The sequence below is a fragment of the Parasteatoda tepidariorum genome, chromosome 7 (assembly GCF_982258835.1).
Source record: "Parasteatoda tepidariorum strain Cologne lab strain chromosome 7, Ptep-v5.0, whole genome shotgun sequence".
In the NCBI taxonomy this organism is placed as follows: Eukaryota; Metazoa; Arthropoda; class Arachnida; order Araneae; family Theridiidae; genus Parasteatoda; species Parasteatoda tepidariorum.
This window is the reverse complement of record NC_141761.1, coordinates 75,751,054-75,763,946: the sequence shown is the minus strand read 5'-3', so window position 1 is coordinate 75,763,946 and position 12,893 is coordinate 75,751,054. Positions and strand designations below refer to the sequence as shown.

The window sequence follows — 12,893 nt, the reverse complement described above, 5'->3', positions numbered from 1 at the left end:
CGATTTTTGTTATCTAATTGTATGACATTTTTTATTTATATTTTGCCACTTTCTTTCTGTAATTCTTCTTTCCTTTTAACTCATTTGCAGATACTTATTTCTTTTTGGCTTTTCGCTACATCAACGCATTATAAAGAATAATCTTATTATAAATATTCTTTATTTGATTTGCTACGATTTAATTTTATAAATATTTGCGGGGGTGCTTCCGACGTGACAAATTAAAGGAAACAGCATTTAGCCAAAGAGTGGGCTTAGATAGATGAAGAGCGAGTGCAATTAAACGGAAAGTGGGCACATTCAAATAACTTGCAAGTTCAAATAGAAAGATTTGACCTTCGAAACCATGCGAAATGAAGTATATAAGTCATTTCGGCGTGACGTATGATTAAAGAATAATATAAAAAAATTTCATGAATGTTGATTTATTTCGTTTTAGAATTTTAATTTTAATACATGAAGCATGTAAAATAGCATACATGAGTAAGCTATATTCAAGTATATACATGAAATCTTCAAATCATCATCATATGATTTTGAACTTTACGAGTATTCTTTTGACTAACGAACAGCGTTTGAAATACAGAAAATAATTCGCGTTTGTTCGTGTTCACTGGAAGAGTGCATTGCGTCAATTGTATTCATTTTACTAACCATGGGTATGAGTGCACAGCAGGCTTAGGCGTAAGAACCTGCAGTTTTTATTTTCAAAATGATATAATCTGGAAATTTCCAACATAAAAATAAGAAAATTATGAGAAAAAAATCGTTTAATATCTTCCGGCATGCACTGCAATTAAAAATTTTAGAGAACATTTATTTATCAGTCACTATTCCCCCTCATATATATATATATATATATATATATATATATATATATATATATATATATATATATATATGTAACATTATTGATAAATACAGAAAACACGAAGAAAATTGAGAAAAACAATAATATTTTAACAATAATTGCGGATCTAATCGTGTGGGCTGATAAAAAGATTATATCTTTTATTTTCCGGATTTTTTAAGAGAATTCTATCCTTTTTTTCTGATTTTTTTTCTTCTAGTTTTTGTTATTTTTATTTTTATTATTAATTTTCTTTTTCTCCCTTTTTTCATTAGTTTGTAATTTTCTCTTGTTTCTTCTTCATTTTGAACTTCTCTTCTCTTCTTCGAACTCTACGACATGCATTTGCATGTTCTATGCATTTTGTAAGTTAGATGTATCCTCTGAGATCTGGGCAGGAGTGTGAAAAACTGGTAGGTTTTCCCGTAACCTCACCTCTCATTCCATTACACTCAGCTTTTTTCTGAATTTTCTACAAAATATCTTTCAAAAAGTCATTCAAAATTCTGACAGTCAGTGACAGCTCATGCGAAAATAGGAATAGCTTGGAGGTGTTTATTGTTCAATATGTGTTATATCTCCTTGTGTTTCATAAAATAAGATTCCAATAAAATCTCAAAATAAATCAGGTAAATGAGAAAACTAATCATTAAGAGATACCTCGTTCCTAAATTCGAAATTTTACACGCATTTCTACTAAAATAACAAGGATTTATTTTAGTAAAGATAACTTAACTTTGAGCATATTCAATAAGTTATCTTATATATTACAAAAGCGAATATATTATGAATATGCTTAATATATTACAAATATAATACACCTTATTTTTTCTTTAAAAATATTGCTGGATATAAATTGTTTAAAAAGAAGTTTTTATGAAATTTCATTATCTTTTACGTAATGTATACGTACCTTCTTTAAATGACAAATTAAAATTCTATAATCGCCTTATAAACGTTAACTAAGAGCCACATTGAACTTTATACTGAAGCATAGTATACATCTTTTAGCATCATTATTTGGTTATCTATGAATTATTTCAGCAAATCTGTCAACGTAATTTTATTTAATTTACTTTTATTCATCATAAATATGTGTTTAAGACAACAACACATTAATATTTATCCAACTTTTAGCATTGTTATAAACTGCTAGAATAAAGAGGAACTTAAACAAATACAGACCTGAAACTCCTTTATTTATAATTCTCAAATTCCAAAGTATTTTAATTACTACTTTTAACGAATGTTTACAACGGCCTGCAAATATTATATTTTAATCAACGAATTGTCTGTTCGTATCAGCATTTAGTATGTGCATATGTAATTAACACAATTTGGAATGTGTTACTTTTGTATTAGATCCGTTTAGTTTATATCCGTTTAGTGATTAAGTAATTCGCTACCTGATCTTTCGATTTTTATGCCTGATTATTTTAATTCTCCTGTGAGTGTAGTTTGTTTTCCATTTGATAAAAATATTACTTTTTTATTCTCGTTTATCTTTTTTCTAAATGTTTGTATATGCTTAGCCCCACGTTTACAATATTTTTTTTTCATAATTCTTTAATCATCTATCTATACATAATAATAAAAGCGGCTGTGTGTGTGTGTGTGTGTCTGTAATCACAATATATCGCCCCAGAAGCCTCGCCCAGGCACGAAACTCGGCACATAATTGGGTTTTGACATAATGAAGAAGTATTTTTTTTTCTTTTGCAAAAATTTGGATTAGTTTTTTAGTTATCAGTCATTTTGTAAGAAAATCTATGCTTTTTCGTCTTCAAAGAGCCATATTCAAAAAAATATTAAAAAATGCATTTACTTTTCTCCACTCTTATAAATGTATGCTAATGCGAACCTTACAATTGAAATATTAATTTTCGACAACTTAAACCAATAATATACGAAGGAATTAATAATTTAGTTGTAAGGTTCGCATTAGTTTACATTTATCAAAGTGGAGAAAAGTTTAACTTTTGTGTTAAAAATGTGGCAAGCGTAAATAGAACGCTTCGCTTTGATATATTTGTCGCTGTTCATAATTGTTATAATAAGTTTTTCTTCTTCTTTCCACGCTCTATTTTTTTTTTCTGAAGCGAAGACGATAATTTTTATAGCGATATTGTAGTACTTTGTACAACTAAAAATTCTTTTCACAACACTTTAAAAATATTTACTTTATTTTCTTTATATATACAGAGAACAGTCGGCAAAGAATTCGATTAGGTTGAAAAACATTTCGCTAAAAAGGAACGAATTCCAAAAGAAAAAATAAACAACTTAAAGAATAAAAATGCTGATGCCAGCCAATTTTTTGAAAGTTAACTTAGAAATAACAAACCAAACTATGTTAACAAAATGACGTAGAAAGCGCAACTAGATCAAAATTATACAAGCACAACTAGATCAAATTATAATACCTGAGTGCTTGACGTAACAGATATAGAAATAGAATTTGATACCATAAAAAATTATATAGAAATAGAAATTGATACCATAAAAAATTTATTCGTTTTCGTGTTCTTTTCATGTATTTAGCATTTTAGTTTTTTTTTCTTAAGCGTTGTAGCTATATAATTTCAAACATCCTCAAGAGCTATAATACATTTGCAGCAGAACTGGATATGAAGACAAAATTGCTGGACAGGAACACTTTAATTGTCCACTAATCTTCAGATTTCCTGCTATGTTTTAAAAAACTTTATTTGTGAAAACCTTCAGCGTGGCGGACAGCTGGCCGCCTTAGGCGGCTAGTATTGAATAAAATTCTAACAATATCCTTCAACACACTATTAGCAGACGAGGGAAACGTCAGTTTAGATACTTATAAAGGACATTTAACGATTAATTTACTCTATAACTTGCTTTATATTTCTAAATTGTGAATTAAACTTGCGGTTTTTGAAATATAGCTGAAATCACTATGCTTAGACACCTTATAAGTTTAGACTGAATATTAAAAATAAAATACATGCATTTATTTATATTTTCGGATCTAGAAACTTCAAATCTACAATCTTTGTTGAGGAAATTAAAACATTAATTTTGTTAATAATTAAGTCACTTGGATAAGTTTGTTAAGCTAAAATGTCAAATTGGTCTAAAATATTTGAGTATGTTTATATTAGTGTAATTTTTTTCCAAATAAAATTATATAAAACCTAGAAGCATTTATAAGTCTAAAATGCAAATTACCTACAAATATACATCATCCTTACAAAGTTTTTGTATACAAGCACAATATAAATTAAATAACTACTTGACGAGCTATTAATTTTTAAAATAATTGTTTTTAAAAGATTTGGAAAACTCTATTTACCATTAATATAATAAAAAGAAAAATATAAAAGAAAAAACTAAGGCATATTTCGCGAAATTGTTCTATTTTTAAATGAAAAAAAAAAGATTATGCTTATCAGTTTCAAAAATTTTGAATAAAACGTTTTCAAAAATCTGTTGCGAAACCCGAACAAGGCCTTTGTGGCCAATTTCCAAACTTATTACACCTTTGGGAAAAATAGAAAAAAAGTTTCATAAAACCAGCCAGGGGAGCGAGTATCTAACAAAGTTAGGATTTTAAAAAAGGAAATGCAAATATTTCTCTACGTTTTTTTGAAAAAAGTTTTCTATCTTTCCTTACTAAAATGCATATTTATCTGTATTTTTATCTCCAAAACTCTGAAATATTGGAAAGGAATACACCTGTTACTTAAAAATACATCATGCTATTTTTAATATATCTCTATTTTGATCATATTTTTCTATTAGTTGGTGTCATTGTTTTCCAGATATATTGGTAAAAATAGTTATATTGATATAAATGTATAATTTCTGTCTCAGAACAAATATAGTAAACGTTGTTTTAGTACAATAGTATAGTTATACTATCTTTAGCTTATTTTTTTATATATATTAGTTTTTCTTTATATCTTTATATTACTTCTATGTCTCTATTTTTATCCTATTTTCATATTCGTTTGTTTGTAAGATACATTAGGAGAATAGCTATACTGATGTAAATGCATGGTTTAAAACAATTTATGGTTCAAAACAAATATTACGTTATCTTACTGTAATAATTTTGGCTCAGTTATTTTATATTTATACATTATACGACTTTAAATGTGATATAAAATCTTAGCACTTCTGACTCAGTTAAAAGTAGTTTTAGAATTCAATTAAGATAAAATAAATCTTAATGTTCAAGAAGGCAATGTAGTAATTTTATTAATTTTGTGTGTTTTAGGCAGAGCAATTTTAATTTTTTTTGCATAATCTTAGCATATGTATTATTATTTTAATTTTAGTTTTAAAACTCTATTAAGATAACTAATTTATTTGCTCACTGTAAAAAAAAATAATAGCGTTTTTTTTAATACATTTTTTTACAGAATTTCCTTTATATTGGAAGACTTAAGGCTGTTTTGTCAACAAAACAGTTTTCCTCTGTTTTTTATACTAATCATATACAGAATTAACGGTCAGTTCAAAATCTAGTTTTCGCCATACAGTTTTGCTTATTATACTATGACTCTACCTCGCTCAAATCATTTTAAGATTATTTCCTTTACTTGCTCTTACTTTCGAACAATTATTTTATTGCTTTACATATCAAATAAATAAAACTATAATTAGAATTTATTGTCAAATTGATACTTTACCTGATTTTTATTATTATTTTGATATCTTTTATTTGGCAAGTCAATTTGCCAAACTTTTTTTACGGGTTTCATTCCCAGCATCGACTGGTCGTACGCATGCTGCTCTCGTCTAGCATTTACCACTAGAGTCTAGTGGTCGGCAAAGTGCGGCTCCAGAGCCGCATGTGGCTCTTTGGCTCCTTAAGTGCGGCTCTGGCACAAATATCCACGGAAGGCGCAATAATATTTCCATTAAAAAAAAACTTAGTACGAAAAAATTACATCTTATTTTGATAAATTAAAATTCTTCTATAAATCGAGAACATGTATAATTTTTTGTTTAAGTAAAAAGATAGATAGGTAATTAGAATTTTAAATTGTTGTAAAAATACTTAACGAACATCGAGTTTAATTTTTTTAGTTTTCGTAAACGTAAACACAAACCATGTACAAGCTACCGGCTTAAATTGTTCGTATGTTTTCGGCGTACTCCGGTGTGATACAAAGGTACCACAAGCATGCGCGCATACTTTTTCTAAAGTAGTGGGGGTACAAATTTCCTTAAAATTAAAAACAACATGCAAACCTGACTTACTCAAACTTTCCAAGGAGATGCAAGCACATTGTTCGCATTAATAAATATTTATTAAGTATGAAATTTAGTTTTATTTAGTGTACTACTTATTTAATGTAATAAAAGTTTACTAAACAAGCAGATTTGGCTCCTAACTTTTTTAAAAATTGTTGTAATGTTCATATTTGGCTCTTTGGCTAATAAGTTTGCCGACCACTGCACTAGACTAACGTAATTATTTTATAGAGTTTCTTTATTTTGCTTTGTTGTTAAAATATCATACTTTGTCAAAATAAAAGTACTTATCTACCTAAAACAGGCGCTTCAAATAACATTATTTTTCTATGAAATAAAAAGTTTTATACTGGCACGCTACCTGACAATATCCGTAAATGTAACAGTTTTTTCCACGGTGAACAGGAAGTAAGTGTTACATTCGTTTTAGATATTTCTCATATTTATCTCAAAATTTTCCTGAGCTCCTTATAGAGTACATTTTTAAGTGATTATATTCTTTTGAAAGATATTTCATTTAAATTTTTTTAGACAATACATTTGTGCTATAAAGCGCAAAAAAGGCTTGGCATGGCTTGATAGTGTAAGTCATAGAAACAGTCAAACAAGTTATCCTGTACAATAATAATGATTAGAAAAATTTAATTTTTGATGTATAAATCAAATAAAGTATTTTTAGGTTATCAACTATATCCAAACTAAATTTTCCTTTCATGCCTAATTTCGTTTACTTAAGCATAGTTCCTATTTCTATTTTATTTTATAACCATCGTTGAACAGCCGACCCAATTTCATGGGTTTACGACTACTTACGTTCAACTCCGTAGCCTTGTAATTTTGAACCAATCCAGAAGACAAGGAAACTTCTGGATCAGCACCCCCAGAGGTATTGATTTGTTGTGGGAACATGGAGGACTTTGAGACTCGACAGATTTAACGTGCATCAGTCACCATTTACTACACGGGGAATCTTCGGCCGGCGAGGATCGAACCCACGACCTCTTGGATATGGGCCCAGCGCCCTACCGACCAGGCTATTCCGGCCCTTCCTATTTCTATTTTATTTTATAACCGTCGTTGAACAGCCGACCCAACTTCATGGGTTTACGACTACTAACGTTCAACTCCGTAGCCTTGTAATTTTGAACTAATCCAGAAGACAAGGAAACTCCTGGATCAGTACCCCCAGAGGTATTGATTTGTTGTGGGAACATGGAGGACTTTGAGACTCGACAGATTTAACGTGCATCAGTCACCATTTACTACACGGGGAGTCTTCGGCCGGCGAGGATCGAACCCACGATGAAATTTTTCAAGTGATAACTAACTCAGCTGTGATAACTAACTCGCGTGATCACTAACTTACGTGATAACTGACTGAAATTTTTCGCTTGATAAATAACACTAGCTTACATTAATGTTCCACTATTTCAATAAGCTTCAAATAATAAAATTACATTAAAAAATTTTGAAAATCCCGAAACCTAAATTTGGCACAAAAATTAGAAGTTTGAGTTCACAAATATAAATAATTCAGTACAAAAAATTATAAAAGATTAGGCATTTATTTCAAAATTAAAGCCAATACAGCTTGTTTCAAAAGTTTAAGCATATTTAAAAATACGAAAATCAGAGCATTGTGTTTAGTTTCAAAAAGTCAAGAATTATAAATTAGTTATTAAATAAGTTTTGTAAGTAAACTCTTTATTAAAAAATAAAAAATTAGCAAAGTTATGAACGACACTGCCTAATTACATTAGTAAGGCGCATTTTCAATTTTACAAACGAAAAAACTGTGCTTATTTCAATGAAATAGTTTAAAAAGACAAAACACCAAACATTTGAAATTCAAATACAACTCATCTTATTCACATCTTGAGATGTAAAGAGATTAATTCATTTGCGATTTTATCTTACTCTGAGAAAAAAAAATCTGGTCAAAGCTAAATGAATATCATGAAATTTTCCATCTTTCCGGCGCCATGGGAACTCCAAAATGCACAAAAAACTTTCCCTAAGTTCTTTGGTTATTATTTTGGTTAAATTAACAATAAATTACAATTTCATTAAATATCTAATAAAATTTGTTCATTTTATCACGGAACCTTAGAGCATGGTAAGATCTGTTAAATGATTTAGAGGTTAATGATCAGCATCATACACAATGAGATACAAGTAAATATATCCTCTTGTTTGATAAGCGAAAATATTAACTTACGCCTGTGAATTCCTCAAATTTGTTTGAACTATATAATATTATATCAATCTAAATGTTGTTTTTTTTTAAAAAAAAAAATGATAGATTAGAAAAATTGCTTCTGTTCACCAGCATGTCTCAATATTTATAACACTAATAGATAAAAATATTTGGACGTGAGAAGTGGAGGCAAAAGCGTAAGCAAACAGAATTCCGTTTAGTACATAGATGTTAAGTGAATAATTATAACTTTATTGGAAAATATTTTTCTGCAAAGAAAACACAATTAATGTGAAGCAATCATCAGGGTTGCCGAGTGGCAGCAAACAGGGGGCTTAACCGATTTTTTCTCATATATATATATATATATATATATATATATATATTATAGAATAAAGTGCCCAACGTAAAGGATGATTTCTTTGTTTGTATTAAAAAACCAAAGAAAAGAAACAAAGAATTTCATAAATTTCAACAAAAAATTAAACTGAAATATATAAAATATATAAGCCTTCATCTTAACAATTTTAACCCAATTATATTCAAGTTTAAATTTTCATGCAATATTTAATTTAGTCTTATCAAATGCCTAGAAATAAACTAAAAAAATTATTAAAAAAGGATCCCAGCTTGAAATCATGTTGATTCAATTGATAAAATTGGGGAAAAAATGAATTTTTTATACCCCATATAGATTACAAAAATGCTTTTACAAATAAAATGTTAGGTAATTTTAAATTTATATTTGTTAAATTTTTGGTAACATAAGGAAATTATATTATCAATGAATTAAACAGACCAAAATATTTTTTTTAAACTATAAAAACAAGAGCTTTCACATCAGACTCGAAAAATAAAAAATGCTTGTTTCGTGTAGCCAATATGTTAAGTGTAATTAAAAAATAACTTGAAATTACTTTAAATCATATTTCCGTTAAAAAAATAAACACTGTAATTTTATACTGCAGTAAAAGAAAATTTTCTTTCATACGCTTGTTCGGCTGTGATTCTGTTTTGCGGTGATCATGTTAGAAACTAAATGGAAAAAATATATGAATGCTTTTTTTAATATTCTGACTTATAAGTAATGGTTTCTGGAGTTAAAAAGATAAGTATCAGCTTAATTATGCAAATTTTCTCTTTTCTGTTGATAATTTACGATTTAGAAAGTAAATTGATAGGAAATTTGTAATGAAATAAAGAAGCATTTTTGTCAGCAGCGTAAACAATACAGTGTTGCACATCCAAATTCAGCTTTATTCCCTCTTGCCGCTATGTTAAATAAATCAAACTTGAGAGATTTAATTGGAAATACCAACTGACAAAATATATTGCAGCTTTGAAGGAGAAAATGTTAGTGACTAACATAAAGCATTTACCTTATAATTCTCTAAATTGTCTACAGTACACTGTAAAACAGCATCTCTTCCAATTGCTACGGTGGCATTTGGTATCAATTCTGTAAATTCTGGTTGTGAAGCGACAACTAGAAAAAAAAAATATATAATTTTAAAATAAGCCAGAACTTTTTAGAGCATTAATAACACATAAAAAAACATTACAAAGCATAAGTTACTAGTTTTCAATTTTAATTTTACTTTCTCAAAATATTTTAATTCCAGCACAAATTCAATGAAAAATATGAAAGTGACATTTAAATAAAATATAGATACTTGAAGCCAAGTGATAGTTTAGACACTAATATTTTAAATCCTTTACTTATAATTTAAACTTATTGATAATTATCTTAATTAAATATAATATTATATCATTATAATATTATATTTACAATTATAGGAATTCCGGATTAAATTTTTTTTACAGTAAAAATTTATTGATAATTACTCATGAAAGAATTTATAATTCATGAAATAGCATACATAGTTTACGTTTTATTATTAAAATAACTTAAAAGTTTATCTAGCTAAATCATGCCCTCTCAGAAGTAAAACTCTAACTTCTGATGATTCGGCAATCAATGGACAGAATTTCGTTAATTTTGAGAATCATGTCTTCACGAAATTGCATGATATGTGACGAAACGTAACGTTTTAAATGTATGACGAAAATGTTTCCTCAACTCGAAACTTCTCCGTAGTGCATTATGGGAGATCGTTAACTGGAATGATGAAACTAGAATATATACTGGACAATCGAAAATATTGTGACAATTTAAGCCGACTAGTTGTCAGGTGGTCAAGGAGTTGACCTCCTATCCGGAAGATCCATAGTTCGAAATCCGCTTTGAGCTTAATGAAAATTTTTTATTTATATCCTTCTAATTGGTGAGTGAGTGATGTAAATTTTTAGCGCAAGAGCTATGATTTGGCTATTCTGCGCCTACAACTAGGTTAAAAATTTATATAACTTAATTAAAATTTAATCACTGGGTAAACATTTATAAAACTTGGTTAAATTCCAAGTGCAAGGTTGAGTTTGAAAAAACTTGGTTAGGAACCTTACAAACCATTTATTCGAACTATGGATCTTCCCTCAACTCGAAACCTCCCCGTAGTGCATTGTGGGAGATCGTTAACTGGAATGATGAAACTAGAATAAATTCTGGGCAATAGAAAATATAGCAACTATAAGCCGACCAGTTGTCATGCGGTCAAGGAGTTGACCTTTTAACCGGAAGATCCATAGTTCGAAACCCCCTTTGGGCAAAGGGGTAATTTATATTTCTGTCCTTCTAGGGTTGTTAGGGGGACATAGATCTACTAATACGGTACCCACAATAAAGTGTTTATTAGAAAGGGTATATACATTAGCCACTATGTTTTTTTTTAGAATTAGAATGACGAAATATTTCTTTAATTTTGGCGTTTCATTGAAGAAGTGACAATAGTTATTTCGTGACGAAATCTTTGCTTGGTGCAAAAACCAGTAAACGGCTTCGTCTAAAACGAAGAAAGTTTAGCGACATTTGAATTGTTATTTTTGCAGTTTAAGAGTTCCACTTTTAATAATAAATCAATGTCTACATAACTATAATTTTTTGAAAGAATATTTAAGTAGAAAATATAATCTATTACTTATGGACACTAAAAATGAATTTTTTTTTAAAAAATAATTTTCTTCTCTGAGTTAAAAATAACTTAACATTTGTCATTAAATTTTAAAAGAAACGTCTTTTTTTATGATAATTTTCTGTTGTGATTTAAAATAACTTCATTTTTGGCATAAATTTTTATTTCCGCAAATTTAGAGATTAGTTGTTTACATGTAACACTATAAGGAGTATTTTTAAAATGTTTTCTGACAGTTTTTAGACAGATCAAAGTAATTCCTTGAAGTTACAAATAAAATTTCCTCTTTAAGAATAAAATGCATTTCATTTTTAATTACTTGTGTAATTTGTGCTACAAACATTTATATCTGAATACTATTAGGGGAACGAATATTATTTGAACTAATTTTGGAATATGGTCAATTCAAAAAATGCATAGCATCATGCAAGTAATATTTAAAAAAAAATTTAGAAACAATAATATTTTCCTTGATAAAAGAAATATTTTCAGCTCTTTTGCATTATAAAGAGTAACAAGATGAATTGTTAATTTTTCACGATTTATGCACAAATAGTGCTGCAGAAATATTATAATTCCTTTTTAAAATTTAAAATTTCAGATAAAATACTTTGACTGAATTCAAATTAATTATTAAATTAATATTAATAAATTAATTATAAATAAATTAATTATTAATATTTATGCTATTTATTTGGTAATGTATTTTTTTAAATTATTCTTTGAAATTTATTTAATAAAATTTTTCATTTAAATTGTTTACTTAAAAAAGTAGGTACAAATATTTATTTATTTCTTAAGTTTCTTTTTTTAAGTGATTTATTTTTATTTAGTAGAAATAGGGTATTTAAGTTCTTTTTTTTCCCAATTTTATTTTAAGACATTTTTATTGTAGAGCGTTAAAAGCTAGTAGAAAACAAACATGATGTCACAAGTTATTTTTCTCAAAACACCTTTACAGAAAGGCGACTGAAAATAGGGGAAACAAAGTACTGAGTAGTTTTATATGGTTTTCCCATATTGACAAATGCTTACAACGTTTATATAAAACATAGAGTTTCGGTGAAAGTGTTTAGCCTGTGTAAAAAAATCTAAAAATAGGAACTCGGAAATGACGAAAAATGTATTTGTCTTTTGATATATATTTTGCGCGATGTAAGATTTCAAGATGTGATCTGATTTCTTGAGAGTCATATTTTTTTTTTTTTGAATCGATAAAAAAAAGAAGAGAAAAAAAGTTCTATCTTCAAACAACGTTTCTACATTCGGAAATCCAGCGTTTATCAGGAAGTTGGCAAACTTCCGAAAGAGTTTCCGGGCGAGTGATATTATTGTGGGATTTATTTTTGGCACAAATAAAAAAAATGATAAGGAAGTCGAAATCCTTCAATACTGACATGTGTGTAGAATTTTTCATTCGGCTGGAATATTACTGTCAAATACATTTTACAACAATCCATCTCTGAAAGTGAAATATTTCTGCCAATAACAAACCAGTGGTATTTACTTCGCTTTCCAAAATGTCTGGGATATGACAAATGTCTTAACAAGATCTACTTAATACAGGAAATGATATATTTTTTGA

At 28.1% G+C, this 12,893-nt stretch overlaps 1 protein-coding gene across 2 annotated transcripts in view; it reads right to left on the bottom strand.

Moving 5' to 3' along the window:
- Positions 1-12,893, bottom strand: part of LOC107449399 (lachesin-like) — a 207,838-nt gene that overhangs the window by 40,444 nt on the left and 154,501 nt on the right. For both annotated transcript variants that reach the window (XM_016064909.4, XM_016064910.4), the window contains exon 2: positions 9,659-9,765. In XM_016064909.4, coding sequence (XP_015920395.1) covers positions 9,659-9,765 — 107 coding nt within the window. The remainder of the gene's footprint in view (positions 1-9,658; positions 9,766-12,893) is intronic.